Consider the following 19,551-nt stretch of genomic DNA (forward strand, 5'->3'; position numbering starts at 1 on the left):
ATGTCAATACACACAGAAAGAACTGAATACTGTACTACATTTTAATCACTCTCTTGAACCTTCAAGTGGAATAAATATAGATGAAGAAGTGTCATTGTGCACATAGAGGCTACTGTATTTAAATGTTTCCTATCTGATAATGGAAAATAAGTATCTAATTTAAATTGTTTTCTACAATATTTTTGCTGCCCTCAAGTATATAGGGGTGACTGTTATTATGATTATAATGACTGCTGCAGTATCATTTTATAGTTAAGTTCATCTTGAAATTATTGATTACTTGTTTAAAGAATTTCATGAACAAAGCTAAGGTTAAAATACTTGCCTGGTGAGCATTCCCCTTACAGTGCAAAAGATGAGTTTGTAATTGCAGTTTGGCAAACAGAATTTAAAACTGTGAATAAATGCATGATTGGCATTTGATTCTATATCTCTATGCTTCTCTATATAGTTTGATAAACTGTGTGCATGTATTTCTGTTTTTTTAAAATAATCTTTCTAAATTTTATCAGCTTTTCTTCAATATCTTCTGAGTTTCCCATTTGCAATATAAATTTCATTTTAAGTTTGCCTAAACTTACATATCTAGCTATTTCAGGCTAAATTGCATAGAAAGTGTCAATTAAACAAGGTAATCAATTATGTTTCATTATATTCATTGTAGTTTCCTGTGCTTGGTGAATTCAAAGCAGTCATCAATGCCGGTACATTAGCTTGAATATATTCAATAAGAAGAGCTAGGAATAATTTTGTAACAATGATTAAAATGAAAAAATAAAGAAATAACTCAGCTCATTATAGTACTTGCTATTTAAACAGAAAAAAAACTAATATGCAGATCAACAATGAAAAATAAATATGAGCAAGTTACAAATATTTTATAGGCATTGTCCAATACCTACAAATATACACATTAATATAACCAGGTACCAAATCTTAAGACTGAAGATCTCTAATAAAATAAAGTAACCATATTTTTTACGAAGATGAAAGGGATGAATGTCCTTGATTCATCAACATCACTTTAAAAAAAATATCTAAAATAATGAGAAAAATAGCATTCATTATAATGTCCTTATTTCATGAAAGAAAGAAAAAAGGAAAGAAAGAAAGAAAGAAAGAAAGAAAGAAAGAAAGAAAGAAAGAAAGAAAGAAAGAAAGAAAGTGGAAGGAGGGAGGGGGGAGGAAGGAAGGAAGGAAGGAAGGAAGGAAGGAAGGAAGGAAGGAAAGAAGGAAGGCCAGAATAAATACATCTAAGCACAATAGAGTTTAGGAGTATATTATACAATAAGAAGTGATCTTGCATAAAGTTGTATTGAACATATCTTTCCTTTTAATCTTTATTTTTCTTTTTTCCCCTCCCCTCCCTTCTAGATGATAATTTACCTACACTTTATATTGTATTACATTTATCTCCTTGACTTTAATTTTATAAGTTTAGCACAACAAATAAACATCATTATCTATTGTTTTAATGACATTTTAGTACACTGGGTCTTTTAAAGGGTAGGAGAGTGTGCCCCTATTTCATGTAGCTGCCTAAGGAAAATTTATTCTCCCCCCCCCCCTTAAAATCATGGTGAGAAAGAATTAATACTATTTCTGATGTTTTATACATTGTATAAAATTGCTTTTAAAATAATTTCAGGATTTTATTCAAGGAAGATGTGAAATAGTTTATAGTAGATTGAAGTATTATATTGCTACCACTACAAAACAGTACAGGATATGGTTATTCTCATATCTAACATGTTTTATGTTTAAATTTGTAAGACTGATAATACAATTCATTCTGTCATGTCATATTAGCTAAACTTCTAGGCATGGCAGGTCATCTAAAAAAATATGAATTCAATATATATTTCCAGCATTGAATATAATACTGAATATTTAATCATGATAGCAAGTTACAATTGCAATGACATTGCATTTTTTAAAGGTACACATGTTGAGGTGAGAGATAAGAGACTTGACAAATGAATTTGACACATGAATAAGAAGCACAAAAATTGTAATTTAATACATAGGTTCTGAATAAAACAATGTTGAGCAGGAAGACACAGAAAATGGCAGAACTGACTCCAGTACACATTAAAATGAGAGAGTGGGTAACTTGCAGAAGGACTTCAGTAGAACAAATGAAGAGATAATAAGATGTAGCAAAGCAGTAACTTCAGAAGTCTTATAGTAAAGATCACAATATTTTCACCTTATAGTAAGATGGAATCAGTACAGAGGATATTGTTTATGGATTGAAGAAGGAAGCAATTACAGGAAAAACAATAACCAAAAATATTGTGATTGGATTGGCATGAACAACTACTGATAGGAGGTTAAAAAAAATAAAAAAAAAAGATTTCATAATTACTGGAATGAGAAAGCTATATTGATGTATAATATTACATAGTCAGGCCCCAAACCAGAAAAGATTGGTAGTGATACTTCTAAGCAAGATACTTCTAAGCAAGATACTTCTAAGCAAGATTCTGTCTGTAGGTGTGACCCTACAGACAGAATCTTGCCAAATTGAAGCACTCTCTATCCCCATCTACCATGTAATCTGAGAACTATTAGGGGTGAACTGTCTTCACCCTCTTTCTCTCACACAAAATTACTGAATTGAGCTGTCTCTTATTATTACTCTGTAATCCATTCCCTCCCTCCTGGGAATCCAGCCTACTACATTCCATCACATACACTCAGACATTGGAACTATGAGGTGCAATCTGACAAGGAAGGCAGTTTATAAATGGTACAAAGAAAAGTAGGCAAAGGAGAGTTTCTAGCTTGGTGTAGATGCAAATATATAAGACATTCTTTTGAAAAGAATCCAGACATTTTCTTTGCATACCCCGACTTACTTACCCCGACAATGTGCTCCTTCATCATATTCATCAGGACAATCATAAATGCCATTGCAGAGCTGAGACATGTGAATACATCTGTTTGAGCCAGTACATTTGATATGATTCAGGGGGCACATGAATTCTATTTTTTCAGGACCTAAAAATAATAGAAAAGGGTAATTAATAAGCAGTTTAATTCTGTTCAGATATATAAGGATTACTAATGTAAAGAAAATACTGTACAATCATGTATTTGCATAATGTTTCCATTTTTATGCTAGCTACAAGCTTTTTCGTGCATTAGTGTGCTGTGCAGCTTTTCTATGCATTACTAGCAGAATTATAGTTTCTTAATAAGGATTAACATAATGAAAGGAAAATCAACTGCTTAAAGAGGATTATTTTAAAACTACGCAATTTATCACTTTTGTGGCAGAACTGCTTTCCCCTAAAGTTTATAGAAGCTGAAATTTATATCTGGCCAAATTAAGGACAGTGCTTAAATTGTGGCAAACTTTATTTAATTATTATTTTTTCAATATCATTACAAGAGCTTGAGACTCTAATATGAGCCAGTGTTAGTCAACAACTCACAGAAGAGAAAAAAATATGATCTCCATAAACAGACATTGTTACACCCACGTGCGCATACACACACACAAACACACACACACTAACAGACATAACCCCTGACATTTTCTAGGATTTTAAATATATATATTTATATATAAATATATATAATATATTTATATAAACTATCGCCAAAATTGAACATTTTAACAACAGAATAATCAGAGAAGCCATTGAGATAGAAAAACGCCCCCACAGCATGAATAAACGAGATGATACCTCTCGTCTACCAGCCATTTGGAAACCCGCCTTGATTGACAGACGAGGCCCAACCACCAAGAATGATACCAGACCCAAACTCATGATAACATCACATGACATCACCACCACACAACCATTCAAAAAGCAAATCCGAACCCACAACGATAAAGACACACAACCACAAAACAGAAACCTAACTACAGCTGCAACATCAGCCAGTCTAAACCCCTCCAAACCACACAATAAGCAAACTGACACCCACTATAAAAACATGGCACCACCACAAACACGAAGCCGAACAAAACCAGCACAACTCACCAGCTCAGGTCTGGAGCTGGCAGCTGAGACCAGCCCATCCACTCAGAACACCCCCCCCACCCAATCAGAACACACCCACCATTCAAAACACACTCCCACCCAATCAGAACACACTTGGTCCCCTACCCAATCAGAGCACACCTCCACAGAACACACCCCCTCTGGCAGTTTAAAAAAGAGGAACAAACAGCCACATGCTTCTCCCAGAAGAAGGAAGCTAAAGCCTGATGATGACGGATGGGATTCCGTCGAAACGTTGCGCCTACACCTCTAGTTCTACGCGGGGAAAAACCCGAAAAACCAAGGATATATATATATATATATATATATATATATATATATATATATATATATATATATATATATATATATATAAAAGTTATTTAAGTTTATAAAAATATTGCTTTAATTCTATTTTTTCCAGACAATTGTTGAGTTCTAGAATGAGTCTGAATGAGTTCTGGGTACCTGTACAATGAAATGTATATTGTTTTGTTTTGTTTTTTTAGAAAAACCCTGGCAAGCAGCATAAATTATTATTGTGAAGATTCTCTCCAAGACCACTTCTCATACTCTCTGTTCAGATGTAAACTTTGTACAGAAACCTACATTAATATGAATGTGTGTGTGTGTGTCTCTGTGTGTCTGTGTCTCTGTGTGTATTTGTGTGTGAGAGTATGTTTCTCTCTCTCTCTCTGTTTGTGTGTGTGTGTGTGTGTGTGTGTGTGTTATATAAGAAAAATAGATCTCAAATTAATTTGCAAGGAGTTCTGGAAACTGAATACAGTTATATAATGCTAGTCTACTACTTGCAGATAAAATGACCACTAATTACCTGAATTATTTTAACTCCATAGACACTTTCTATGTATGCAAGACATTTAATATATCCTATAATAAATTACTACTATGTCATTATAGGGCAAATTTAAAATAATTGCAGGGGATATTCTGGGTGAAGCAATGGTGGTCTAAGTCATCTTCGAAGGAGCAAAGATGATACTGTCATGTGGACTAATATTTGGGAAATGTGCCTGGGCCAACAGAGCCTCCCCAAAGATTGCCCACATGCTCTGGACAGCTGCTCTTTGCAAGGAGAACATAGGATTAGAGTTGATTTGTGAACCTAAATGATGGAGGAACAATGACAAGTTCCAGCTGCAGTGGAGCATATAAAGACATTGAGTCTGCTAAACCTTATTTTCTAAAGCAGTTTTCTATTAAAATGATCCTAATGCTAATAAAGATCTTTTCAGCAGCAAGTCAGAATAATATCACAGTGAGTGATCCTCCATTTCAGTATAAATCAAAGACTTAGATAGCAATTTTAAAAAATTAACATTAAGGGAAGGGCAAAAAATCTTGACAAGAATTTAGGTTAAGAAAGGCTTAAACAGAGTAAAGGAATCCATTAAATATGAAATTTTATGACTTCTGGTAAAGTGTTTTTTAAATTAAATAAATAAAATAATACCTTTGTGGGAATGTAGACTTTTTAGATAGTCAGTGAGAAAATAATTGGTGAATTTTGAAAAAATGAAGAGATAAAGCTAATTTTAAACAGACCATGCGATCATAGAAATATGGAGTTCAAGAGGAGATGAAAGTCATAACAATAGAAAGGGTGGAAAAGAAAAAAAACCTTATTTTTGCTCTTGATAAAATGATACTGTATTACTAGAAAAACAATAAAAATGACAGAAAAAGTATTACACTTGAAAGATTTCACTGGGTCAAGGAACTAGGAAAGAAATTCATAGCTACAATAACAGCAACAATATCTGCTTATGTGAACATATCAGTTGAAAGAGATTTCAACGAAGAGAAAAACGTTGAGACTGAAAATCAGTTGGAAGAATCTGTAGGATCACTGAATGGACTGGTAAACAAAATTAAAGTCAAAGTGGAAGTCTTGTAAAACAAAACAGAGGTTTTGAAAAATAAGAGAGGTACAAAATAGAGAGGAAATACAGATATTAAGTTAACAGATGAAAAACAACCTAGGTAGTGAAGTAGCCTGTTGAAGCTTGGAAAAATGTCTAGGATAGGAAGAAGGACATATGGATGTTAACTATGTCCTTCAATAGCACCTTAAAGTCAAATTAAGAATTAATTAAGAATGTCAGATAATTGTACAAAAGAAAGGAATGTCAAATGATGTTGTTTGAGCAGGGATAAGACATATTCTTATAAAATCCTGGAAATCCTTTAAGTGAAATTGGATAGAACCATTACTGTTTTTGCTGATGGAATCAGCAGATAAGAGATATGGGAAGAAGTGATCTCTGTAATGTAACTTTAAAGGGGAAGAGAGATGTTATGTTTACTTGTAATTGGTGTAAAGAAGTTCAGAAATAACCTCTTTTATGCTTTTCTTTCTGGTTTTCTCTCTTTCCATCTCTCTCTTTTTATTTTCTGCACTTCCTACCCCATCTTCTACTTTTCCTTTCTTTTCTTATTTCATTTTGTATTATCTGGTAAAATTTCAGTAAAAAAAAGTATTGTTAAAAAAGGAATAAATGCCATCAATATTCTATGCAAGATTATTATGCAAATATTAAAAAAAATACTGAAGCAAAGCATATTTACGGAAGGCAGAAGACAAGTCAATCTTTCATCCTAGGAAATAAACCTAGCATAATCTGAACTGGAGTGAATTATGCTTCAGGATGGATCACATCTTAGAGCTACTTGCACTTTTGAAGAAAGCTAACCCATCACAAGATACCTGACACAATATCGTATAAGCAACCAGCAATCCAAACAAATTATTTTTGCAGCAATTTTATAACATCAATACCAATGGTGTCTCTGCAATGTTATGTAATGACGTTTGATTAATGACTGTAATTAAGGCAAAGTAGCACCGTGCTTAAACTAGAAACCCACACAAATACCATTAAGCCCATGTTTTATAAGTATAGGCTGAAATGAAAATACTATATTCCTGAAGAACAGAGTATTTGGGCAATAAGACTTAAACTCATAAATAAGCTATGAAAGGAGATTTTTGAAATGGATAAAAGCATAATTTCCATCCACTTTACAGAGCAAAGACATTTTAATTTATTATCATTAAGTCTTTTACTAAAATGTAAATATCAATTTCTAAATCTTCATTACTGAACACATTAAAACTACCATTGCTTTCTTATTTTTCTCTTCACAGAAATATATGAATACTAGCTAACAGACAGTAGACATCAAAATATCTGAATGAGTGGCTGGCCAAAGATTATTTGTGGTAGCCAGGATGTGGCTAATCTGTGGTAGCCAGGATTATCTGTGGTAGCCAGGATTTTCCATTCATCTGATCCAGGCAGTCAACTCTTAGAGATTTACTAAACTGTAGAGTTCTTGGTTTCTTTCATTAAAATTTCTCAGCTATTTAGTGGCACAGCTTTGTGACAGTTGTCTATTTGCTAACAGCCTAGCCATTTTGTTAGTCCTTAAATAAATCAAAATTTATTATTTAATTAGTGTATGGCAAATAAATCAAGAGAAGACTGATTATATCATACAGTTTTCTGGAACATCTTTCCATAGGGAAAGCATGACACATCTTCAAACTTCAGCAGTTATATCAGCAATTATATTCAAATCTCAATGCCTCTCAATGATTGAGATTTACCCCCAACTATCTAACATATAAGGTGAAGGTAAAGGTTCCCCTGCACATGCGTGCTAGTTGTTTCCGATTCTAGGGGCTGGTGCTCATCTCCGTTTCAAAGCCAAAGAGACAGCGCTTGTCCAAGGACGTCTCCGTGGTCATGTGGCCGGCATGACTAGACACCAAAGGCGCACAGAACGCTGTTTACCTTCCCACCATGGTGGATTTTCCATTCATCTGATCCAGGCAGTCAACTCTTAGAGATTTACTAAACTGTAGAGCTCTTGGTTTCTTTCATTAAAATTTCTCAGCTATTTAGTGGCACAGCTTTGTGACAGTTGTCTATTTGCTAACAGCCTAGCCATTTTGTTAGTCCTTAAATAAATCAAAATTTATTATTTAATTAGTGTATGGCAAATAAATCAAGAGAAGACTGATTATATCATACAGTTTTCTGGAACATCTTTCCATAGGCAAAGCATGACACATCTTCAAACTTCAGCAGTTATATCAGCAATTATATTCAAATCTCAATGCCTCTCAATGATTGAGATTTACCCCCAACTATCTAACATATAAGGTGAAGGTAAAGGTTCCCCTGCACATGCGTGCTAGTTGTTTCCGATTCTAGGGGCTGGTGCTCATCTCCGTTTCAAAGCCAAAGAGACAGCGCTTGTCCAAGGACGTCTCCGTGGTCATGTGGCCGGCATGACTAGACACCAAAGGCGCACGGAACGCTGTTTACCTTCCCACCATAGTGGTCCCTATTTTTCTATTTGCATTTTTACGTGCTTTTGAACTGCTAGGTTGGCAGAAGCTGGGACGAGTAACAGGCACTCACTCTGTTACGCGGCACTCGGGATTCAACCCGCCAAACTGCCGACCATCTGATCGACAAGCTCAGCGTCCTAACCCACTGAGCCACTGCGTCCCTCCATCTAACATATAGGTGGCATCAAAAGTTAGTCTTTATAGTCAAATCACAATATTTTTATTAATTTTTAAAGGAAAAAAGTTACTGAACTGACTGTTACATGGTCTACATCAAACATGTAAGGAAGAAAATGGCAACCAATCTGAATTTTTAATGCAATTTATATGATGAATTTTCTATGGGGCTTGACTTTTGATGAAACTATGTATTGTATTTGGCCTTTCGCAGAACTTACAATAAAACATTCTTATTGTAAACAAATAATAACTGTAGATCAAACAAAACAGAGGTGGCCATGTACTTAGAATATTAACCTTGTAAAATTAAACTTTCTGTTGAAAAAAAAATCCTTATTTTATAAAAAAGAGAAAATAGAACAAAGTGGAGATTGTTTATAATGCCCTATTCCTGTCACTCCCTTTGTAAGCTATAACTTCCTATAAACTTGCTTTTTGGTTTTGCATTTTGTGTCATATATTTCTTTTTATAATAATATTCTTGTTTAACTAGCTTCTGATAATTTTGCTATTGTAATTACAATAATAACAAGTCACAAATCCTTTTGAATATAATAATTCTCTACTGTGTGGTTTTGCAAATGATTACTTTTATCAACGACACTGGCTGTAAATAAAAGTGGATAAGGATTTTGGCTGTAACTGTAACAAATAACAATGTTACAGTTAAGAGTGTTACAAAGAACAGAGCTATTGTCCGCACAGTTAAAACATACCTGCAGTTTAACCATTAGGTTTGCATATTATTTCATCATCATAAGTTATAACTTATAACTTTGTAAGCTATAAGTTCAGACTATTGAAAATGTTAGCTACTGTGAAAACTGAAAATTTTATCTTTAGATCATTAAGAAAGAAAATTAATGGTTAATCTCAGACGCCATATCTGTATCACTGTTTACCATTCAGAAAAAAAGTTACAGAGTGTGTGGACTGCCTCAAAGATGAAAAAGGTTTCCGACATTTAATTGAACAAAATAAGATGCAATATGGAAGGGTGTCTTCGGGGTTAAACCAGTTCTCCCTTCTGTGGTGAAAATGGCAGGCCCCAAGTTATTCTAAATTGCTTGATCCCAGAAGTGTATAACTTCAAGTAGATAGGATTTCAATTAATAATTACCAGTTTAAGTACTACTCGTGTTTTTTTCCTTCTAAGTATCACCCGGCCTGCTGAATTTTTTAACATTAGTCAGACATTAGGTTGGCATTTTCATTCAGCTATACACCACAGTTTCAAGATCCCTGGCAATGCCCTAAATACCTGGGCCATTCACTCATGTAGATATTATTTACAAAAGATGTTTGATATTCTGACTCTTAGAATTTTTGTATCACCAAAAGATTAGTTTTCTCACTGCTCACCACTAACTCCTTCTTTCTCTGTCTCATAAATGTCATCGTTGCAAAGCAACCAGCAATAATGTGTAAAATATAAACAAAATTAAAGCAGTGGTGTGCCTAGTATATTTGAAACCAAGAGGGGATAATTTTTAACAGTCCCCTTGTTTATTGTCAGAGCCAGTTTGTACGAGTGGTTAAGATACCAGGCTGGAAACCAGGAGACTGTGAAGAGACAAAGGTTCACTTACAAAATTTATTTCTTTGTGTCAAAATTCTAGAGATCACAGTGTGTTCCATCATTCAATAGAATAGAATAGAATAGAATAGAATAGAATAGAATAGAATAGAATAGAATAGAATAGAATAGAATAGAATAGAATAGAATAGAATAGAATAGAATAGAGCTGGAAGGGACCTTGGAGGTCTTCTAGTCCAGCCCCCTGCTCAATCAGGAAGACTACTATCTCAGACAAGTGACTGTCTAGTCTCTTTTAAAAAATCTGCAGTGATGGAGCGCCCACGATTTCTGAGGGCAAACTATTCCATTGGTTAATCGTTCTCACTGTTTAGAAAGTTTCTCCTTAATTCCAGGTTGATCAGTTTGATCTCTTTGATAAGTTTCCAACCATTGTTTCTTGTCCTGCCCTCTGGTGTTTTGGTGAATAACATGGCCCCCTCTTCTTTGTGTCAACCCCTCAAATACTGGAAAAAAGTATTTGATTTTGATTTTTTTCTGGGGAGACAACATACCTCCCTAGATTGTATGTCCAGTCTGCAGATGGATGATTCCATTCCTTTGAGGATAGAATCTCCTATTACCAACACTCACCTTCCTTTTTTGGGAGATGCAGTCATGCAGTCCATCCATGAATTGTGGGTTCCTATAATGCCAGCTTGCTCACTTTGCAAATGGCAATGCCAAAGTTAAAAAAAATGGCCACCAACTATTGCTCTCCTATCTCTTTCCTTTTATGACTGAATTCCAAATCAAAGGAAATATATCCCCATCTCCTTCCCAACCTCCCAAAAATTTAATTTGCAGAATGCTTAAATAATTAATGCTTTAAAGTTCTTTTCAACAAAGTAACTTTTTTAAAAAAAGGTTAATCAATTTTTCTTGTGATTTAAAAGCAGGATTTTGCATCTGTTGTAAGACATGAACATTGCCTCATGTAAATGGCCATTCCTTAACTTTAAGACACCTATGAGTCACTTGAAAAGATGATGATGGTGATGACGATGTTGATGAAACTAATGTACTGTACATATTAACAGAAATGTAATAGGTTATTAGTATAAGTTATAAGTATATAAATTTTCAGGCAATACAGGAAGTATTGTCTGAGAACAGTAGGCATATTTAATTTTATGAAGGGAGTTTCATCTCCTTTAACGAACCAGGAGCTATTCTACACTTTCCCAAATGAAGTAAATTTCACAACAGTACATAACTAATATATTCAGAGAACAGAACATTAGAATACCTTCAAAAGACTACTTACTGTACGTCCTTGTGCACACATAATATAGAATATGCTGAAACTGTCATTCTCATAAAAGTGCTCATGTACAGTTTCTATAAATACCCTCTATATTTCTTTTTTCTATCTTAATTACAGAAGCTCTGCAGATATTTTCACACCAGGTTTTATAGCATTATAAATGATGTAGAACTTGAGATCTGCTTTAGAACCAAGTTATGCATGAATAATTTACTATAAGTTTAGAAGCAATGGACAAAAGAACCCTGGTTTCAGCATTTCATGGGCAGAGCTAACTAAAAAAAAGCCATAAAGCTTTAAAAGAAACAAGACAGAAGTGAAGAGAGAGAGAGAGAGAATTAGCATCTCTTCCTCTTCTTCCAAGCAATAAATTGTTTTGCTTTGTTTTGCTTTTCCTTCTAATTCCAGCAAGATTTTCACGTTTCACATTTTTGCAGAGCCCGAAACAATCTTATACTTCTCATTTTGTCTCTTGGGCTTTGTGAGTTGAAATCTTTCTACAGAAGACATCCAAACCTGAAAGATGGGTTCAATAATATCAGGGCCCAAGGTCAACTGGAAGAGCCACCAGAAGGTCAGCAGTGTGTGGGAGAATATTTCAAAGGGCGACAGCCATAGCAGAAAAGGCTCTCCTGGACCACACCAGATGAAATTATTTGGCAGAAAGGATTCAAAATAGGCCTCTTCAATGGGAGCAAATGGGACTGACCAATCCCATTGCGGTGAGATGACCCTATATAATTTGGACTCATGCCAGAAAGGCCTTTATAGGTAATAGCCAACACCTTGATTGGATCCAGGAGCAAACTGGAAACCAGTATGTTGTTGTCATTAGTTGCAAAGTCGTGTCCGACCCATTGCGACCCCATGGACAATGTTCCTCCAGGCCTTTCTGTCCTTCTTCTCTTGCCCTCAACCTTTCCCAACATTAGGCTCTTCTCCAGTGAGTCCTTCCTTCTCATTAGGTGGCCAAAGTATTTGAGTTTAAACTTCATGATCTGGCCTTCTAAAGAGCAGTCAGGGTTGATCTCCTCTAGGACTGACCGGTTTGATCGCCTTGCAGTCCAGGGGACTTGCAGGAGTCTTCTCCAGCACCATAATTCAAAGGCTTCAATTCTTTGGCGCTCAGCCTTTCTTATGGTCCAAATTTCACAGCCATACATTGCATCTGGAAAGACTATACGCACTCCTTCCGGCGCGGGTTAAAGACCCACCTGTTTGAACAAGCTGGCCTGGCCTGATGGGGAGTTAATTTGGGTTTTTAAATATTTGTATATTTTACTGTTTTATCTTGGGCATTAATTTAATTCTATTTTAACTTTTGTAGTTTTGTACTTTTATCATTTGCCCTGTTCACCGCCCTGAGTCCCTAGGGAGAAGGGCGGTATAAAAATTTAATAAAACTGAAACTGAAACTGAAACTTTTGTTGGCATGGTGATGTCTTTGCTTTTTAGTGTGCTGTCTAGATTTGTCATGGCTTTCCTCCCTAGTAGCGTCTTTTAATTTCTTGGGTGCAGTCCCCATCTGCGATGATCTTGGAGCCCAGGAAAATAAAATTTGACACTACCTCCATTTCTTCCCTATCTATTTGCCAGGAATTGAGAGGGCCAGATGCCATGATCTTGGTTTTCTTAATGTTAAGTTTCAAGCCACCTTTTGCACTCTCCTTCTTCACCCGCAACAAGAGCATCTTTAGTTTCTCTTCACTTTCTGCCATTAGAGTGGTATCATCTGCATACCTTAGGTGGCTGATATTTCTCCCGGCAATCTTAATTCCAACTTTTGATTCATCTAGCCCTGCCTTTCTCATGATGTGCTCTGCATATAAGTTAAACACGCAGGGTGACAGTATACAGCCTTGCCGGACTCCATTCCCAATTTTGAAACAATCAGTGGTTCCGTGTCCAGTTCTCACTGTTGCTTCTTGACCCACATATAGGTTTCTCAAGAGACAAATATGATGCTCTGGTACTCCCATCTCTTTAAGAACTACTTGGGGCATAGACTTGGTTGGGGCATAGACTTGGACTACTGTGATATTGAATGATTTGCCTTGGATTCGAACTGAGAGCATTCTCTCATTTTGGGAATTGTATCTCAGTATTGCTTTTCCTACTCTTTTATTGACTATGAAGGCTACTCCATTTCTTCTGAGGGATTGTTTCCCGCAGTAGTATACCTGATGGTCATCTGAATTAAATTCACCCATTCCTGTCCATTTTAGTTCACTGATTCCTAAGATGTCAATGTTCAGTCTTGCCATCTCTTGTTTGACCACGTCCAGGTTGCCTTGATTCATGGATCTTACATTCCAAGTTCCTATGGAGAAAAAATATTTACAGCATTGGACTTTCCTTTCACCACCAGATACATCCACAGCTAAGCATCCTTTTGGCTTTGGCCCAGTCGCTTCATTCTTTCTGGCGCTACTAGTATTAGCCCTCTGCTCTTCCCCAGTAGCATATTGGACGCCTTCTGACCTAAGGGGCTCATCTTCCAGCATCATATCTTTTTTTTTTCCTTTTGGTACTGTCCATGGGGTTTTCCTGAGGGAATAGGGCGGTATATAAATGTAAATAAATAAATAAATAAATAAATAAATTTTCATGGCAAAGATACTGGAGTGGGTTGCCATTTTCTTCTCCAGTGGATCATGTTTTCTCAGAACTCTCTGCTATGACCTGTCCATCTTGGGTGGCCCTACATGGCCTAGCTCATAGCTTCATTGAATTATGCAAGCCCCTTTGCCATGACAAGGCAGTAATCCATGAAGGGGGGAAACCAGTATAGTTCCCACAAAAATGTTATAACATGGGCCACTCAACAGACCTCCAGAACTGTCAACACCATTATATTCTGTACCAGTTGTAGCTTCCAAATACTTCTCAAGTGTTATCCATGTAGAATGCACTGCAGTAGAGAATAACAGAATAATAGAGTTGGAAGTGACCTTGGAGGTCTTCTAGGCCAATCCCCTGCTCAGTCAGGAGACCCTATACCATTTCAGACAAATAGTTGTTCAATCTCTTCATAAAACCTTCCATTGTTGGAGCATTCACAGCTTCTGGAGGCAGGTTGTTCCACTGATTTATTGTTCTAACAGTCAGGAAATTTCTCCTTAGTTCTAGGTTGCTTCTCTCCTTGATTAGCTTCCATCCATTGCTTCTTTTCCTGCCTTCAGGTGCTTTGGAGAATAGCTTGACTCCCTCTTCTTTGTGGCAACCCCTGAGATATTGGAACACTGCTATCATGTCACCCTTAGTCCTTCTCTTCATTAAACTAGACATACCCAATTCCAGCAACCATTCTTTGTATGTTTTAGCCTCCCATCCCCTGATGATCTTTGTTGCTCTTCTCTGCACAATTTTCTAGAGTTTCAACGTCTTTTTTACATTGTGGTGACCAAAATTGGATGCAGTATTCCAAGTGTGGCTTTACCAAGGCATTGTAAAATGGTATTAATACTTCACATGATCTTGATTCTATCCCTCTGTTAATGTAGCCTAGAACTGCATTGGCTAATCTAACTGAGAGATTTAGTCAGGAAGGCCTATGTATTACCTTTCGCCTGCTGTTTCCTGCTTCATCAGTTCCTCCTGCTGTTTAAAAAAAACTCTAGTTAATAATTACAGAGGCCTGAGCTTTAATGGAGAAGTGATATGGCACAGATAGGATTGCACATTTTGGAGGAGCAGTTGCCAATGAATTCTGAAATCAGCTGTCACAACTGACTGGTTTTAAAAGCATATTTTATTTTCAGAAACAGAAAGTTTTGCTTCTGATGTCTATAACTAAATATACATTTTCATCATTGACAGTATACTTCTTGTACAATGATGTAGTCAAAGCAGACACTTAGAATTTGCTGGAAATTACTGTTTTAGATTAAGTCTCCTGTCAAGAGATGAAAATAGAAATTTCTGCAGGCACAAACACTCATTTTATTGAAAGCAATCCATCTCTTTCGTGTACTCATATTCCTAGCAGTTGAAAGATATTTGAGTTAATCATAATGTAAAGTGTGTTCAGCTGAATTTATGATAGAGATTAAGAACATCTGCCCTCATATTAAAGTGAAAATTCACTGTTAAATGTCAAGACTCTAAAACATATTCTGATGAAATGCTGCTGTGTGTGAAAATTTGAAATCCAAGAATCTGTCAGGACCATTTATGGGAAATGTTGTAAACTCGTGTTTTATTAAAGAAACATGCAATCTCTCAGTAAGATATTGTAGCTGCCAGATGGCCAGAATGAGCCCACAGCTAATATTTTGGAGTTTCATTATAAAAACTGTGCTGGGCTCCCCACTGTCATTCAAGGGTCCCAACTAATTAGCAGTTGCTGTTCAAATTATATTATCTTCAAATGCAATGCATTTATGTGAACAATTGTTTCTGATTAAATAATGGCTTCTAATGAGAATTCTGTTGGTTTCTTTATCAATGGAGTCCTGCTTGCCTCTATATTCAAGTTCCTCCTTCCTGGCCATACCGGCTTAGTATGTGTAGAGGCAAAGCTCACCATCCATCATTTGTCATTTCTCTGGTTGCAAAATGTGCCAATGCTCACTAGGTTTTATCCAAGGCATCTGCTTCGAATGCCCTTTAGCACATAAAGTAAGAAATGATAGGAGGGCCCTGAACAGATGCAAAGTATATTATCATCATAAAGTTGAGGAGTGCTCATGAACTAGTGATTAAAGAAAATCAGTTTCCTGATCAGGGAATGGTGTTTCCAGATAGACCAGAGCATTCACAGGATAATAGTCTGATTTTATCTCTGCCAATTTATGAGTCAATGTCAACAAGGTTAATGGGACACAGATAATGGTAAGCCTATTTTTTTCTCCTTGTCATCTAATGCAATAGATGCCACTGGAGGAATATGTTACTTGTGGAACAGCTGGTTCACTCCTACTTGAGCACAAATCTCTGAATACTTCGAAAATCATTTGGAATAAAAAATGAGCTCATAGAGAAGGGGAAAATAACATGGTAGTGTGAGTAGAAATTCACTGGCCAGCAATCAGCACCCAGATAAGTAGAGATTAACAGAAAGATTAACACTAGACCAACAATCAGGAAGCAAATAGTACCTCAATCAATGAACTACAGACTCAGACAAACAGCCTAATGAAGGAACCACCAAAAATATTCCCACCAACAATGGCAGGGCAAGTCTATATAAATCCCACTCCCTTCTAGCACTGATGAGATTATCTAGTTGGATAATGAAACGTCTGCAAGAAAACAAGCAAGCTGAGAGAGCATCAAGAACCTCATGTTTCAACCCTGAGCAACAAATATGATATTCTATTGTTATTGTATTATATAATTTTAGTTATTTATATTGTATTAATTTGTGTTTAAAATACATAGTTTATGTTTCATAGTGATTCTTCATCTTTTAATGAATTATGCTATATATGTATTGGACAAATAATTAACAATATATTAGAAAGGTTTCATCTCCATGACATGCAAAAATTTCTAGTTTATCCATCTCAATTTTATTTACCTTTTCTCATGTTCTCCTTTGTACTTGATTATATTTTTTTCTTAAAGGTGTCCAGTAAAAGAAGAGCGAAAATATGTGTATAAAAGATACAAAGATTGGCAAAAGAATGTTGTAGCAGTCTACACTGCTGGGAAATATGAAAGGAAAGATAAGAAGAGGACAACCAGCAGCAAGATGGATGAACTGTTACAGTGGCAATAGGTATAACATTGAAAAGCCTGAAGGATAAGTTGGGTCAGCTTGTCCTGGAAAAAAATGTATCTCTGTGATTTAGTATGTCTAGTCACAGTATTCTGAATAAAAATATACATACATACTTTAAATAAGGGGACAAATATTTTCAGCTAGCAACTGAAAACCTACCCCTGTAGAACAGTAACACGGTATAAATATAATGCATGAATAAAGTTAAATTTAATTCGCAGTTATTACAAAACTCTTGGCAATGCAAAGCAATGCAGATATATAAAAATATGGCATACCATTATAACACATCCACACAGTACCCATAACTTTCCAACTGGAGAGTTTGATTTCATGCATTTACTTCAAAACAAACCTCACAAAGTTAAATGGTGACTTACTTACAAGTAGAATTAGAGGTTCACAGTTTAAGAATACAAAATCCTATGCATATTTCTTTCCAGAAATGAAACGTAGGTACCGTACTGAGAATAGAGTGTACTGACTTAGAGTCTCCTTCACAGTGGGTACCTTTCAGCATATCAATTGTTTCTGACTTGACTGAGCAGTTTATTAGTCACAAGAGATATTTATTTCAATAACAGACTGATTCTCTTACTTTCTGATGTTCTACTTAAGCTGCAATAAAATCCGTGGCTTAGGGATTTATGTTGCTTTTTTTAAAAAAAAAATCTAAGTCAGTAGCTGCTATGGCAGGGGAATAATGTGAGCAGACATCCCAATTTTGCAGTTCAATGCATGCAATTACGCAAATGATTTTATATTTAATTCAATGGGGCTTCAAGTGAGCTCGAGTTCTAACCCATATGTTTTAGACTTTGAGAGTTAAGCCCGCCATTTAAAAGAAAAGCATAGGTTTTTCCACACCGCTCAGTTCCATATTTGTTTATTCCATGATCCTAGTTATTCATCAGTGAGTGAGTGCAAGCAGACTGCTGCCCTTATTAAGATCATGTTGACTTCCTGAAAGCACTGCGGAGATGTGTGTCTGCATTCCTGTATATCTGATAAAGGTTGAACAAATGTTTTCCCCTTTGTGTGCATATTTTATTCATTAAGTCTGAGCAAAATCATTATGTTTGCATCAGCAACAGTAAAGCGAGAGAATAAATGCAGGTAAGGGAAGTTATTATTTGTTTGTTTGTTAAACGTATATGCTGCCCATCTCTCCGAAGGCGACTCTAGGTGGCTTACAATTAATCAATGAAAATGCAATATAAAAACATTAAAAGAATAAATAGGGACATTAAATTAAAATTGATCCGGATGTAGAGGTATGGAGTGAGATGCACGTGGGGTGGGGTCTTATCTAATCCATTAGCCACTTCTGAAATGACACAGCCCTATTGGGGCCTCCAGGCCAATTGCCAGAGTTCGGTCTTCAGGCCCTTTCAGAAGGCCCAAAGGGTGGGTACTGATCTCATCTCGGGGGGTCACAATCTCACTGCCACGTGAGGCCTACAGCAAAAAAGACCTCTTGGAGTCTGCCTGCCAGATGGAGTCTGCAGCATGTTCCTACTGCTGGCACAAGTAGGATAAGTTAATCCCATGGGTGTGAGATGGTGCCTTCGGTGTTTATTCCTACAATTGACTCTCTGTTTTATAAGCTATTATAGTAGCACAGATGATGACCCTGTCCCATAGACTTAATCAAACTGGTCAATTTAAAACAAAATTCTAAAGTGCTCTTTTATATATAACTTACAAGTAAAGGAAATGTCACATGCAAGAAACCAGGAACCAAGATAGTATTTGAAAGTACTATGAGTTTATAACCCTCACCCTATAACACAAGATTATGAACTACTAATGGTCAAGGCAAATTGGAGCTACGTAGATAAGACTCAACAGATTGCAAGAGGGGCTGGACTTAGGCTTCTTTTGACTCCAAACTGCTGATGCATTTGACCCCACCCTCAGGCTCAGCCTGGTCATCTACTACAGGCATTCCCAATCTAGAATCAATGTATAGATGTCTATGGAGATTTTCACTCATCCAGGTCATAGTTGTCTCAAAGGTGCTTTTTCAAAAGGCAACTGGACTATTGTTTGAAGAAGAAGAAGAAGAAGAAGAAGAAGAAGAAGAAGAAGAAGAAGAAGAAGAAGAAGAAGAAGAAGAAGAAGAAGAAGAAGAAGAAGAAGACATTTCACTTCTCATCCAAAAAGCTTCATCAATGGAAGCTTTGTATAGATCATCAGTTGAACCAATGCATTTAATTGTTTAAAATTTATGTCATATTGTTAACCTCCCACTTCATGTATGTATAAACAGGTAGACCTCATTTACCAACTGCCCCATTTAGTGACCACCCACAGTTATGACAGTGATGGAAAATACCTTTATGACCAATCCTCACATTTATGACTTTTGCAGGTCTGTAAAGCAATTGAAAGCTGAAGCAAGATCATAAGTGCAGCTTCACTTAA

General features: G+C 36.0%; 1 protein-coding gene across 1 annotated transcript in view; it reads right to left on the reverse strand.

The window, feature by feature from the left end:
• Positions 1-19,551, reverse strand: part of LRP1B (LDL receptor related protein 1B) — a gene marked incomplete at both ends in the record, with an annotated part of 936,568 nt that overhangs the window by 483,864 nt on the left and 433,153 nt on the right. Inside the window, 1 exon segment of the mRNA XM_083348746.1 lies at positions 2,866-3,003. Within this exon segment, the coding sequence (XP_083204872.1) occupies positions 2,866-3,003 (138 nt within the window).

Source organism: Vipera ursinii, assembly GCF_947247035.1.
Source record: "Vipera ursinii genome assembly, chromosome: 1".
Lineage (NCBI taxonomy): Eukaryota > Metazoa > Chordata > Lepidosauria > Squamata > Viperidae > Vipera > Vipera ursinii.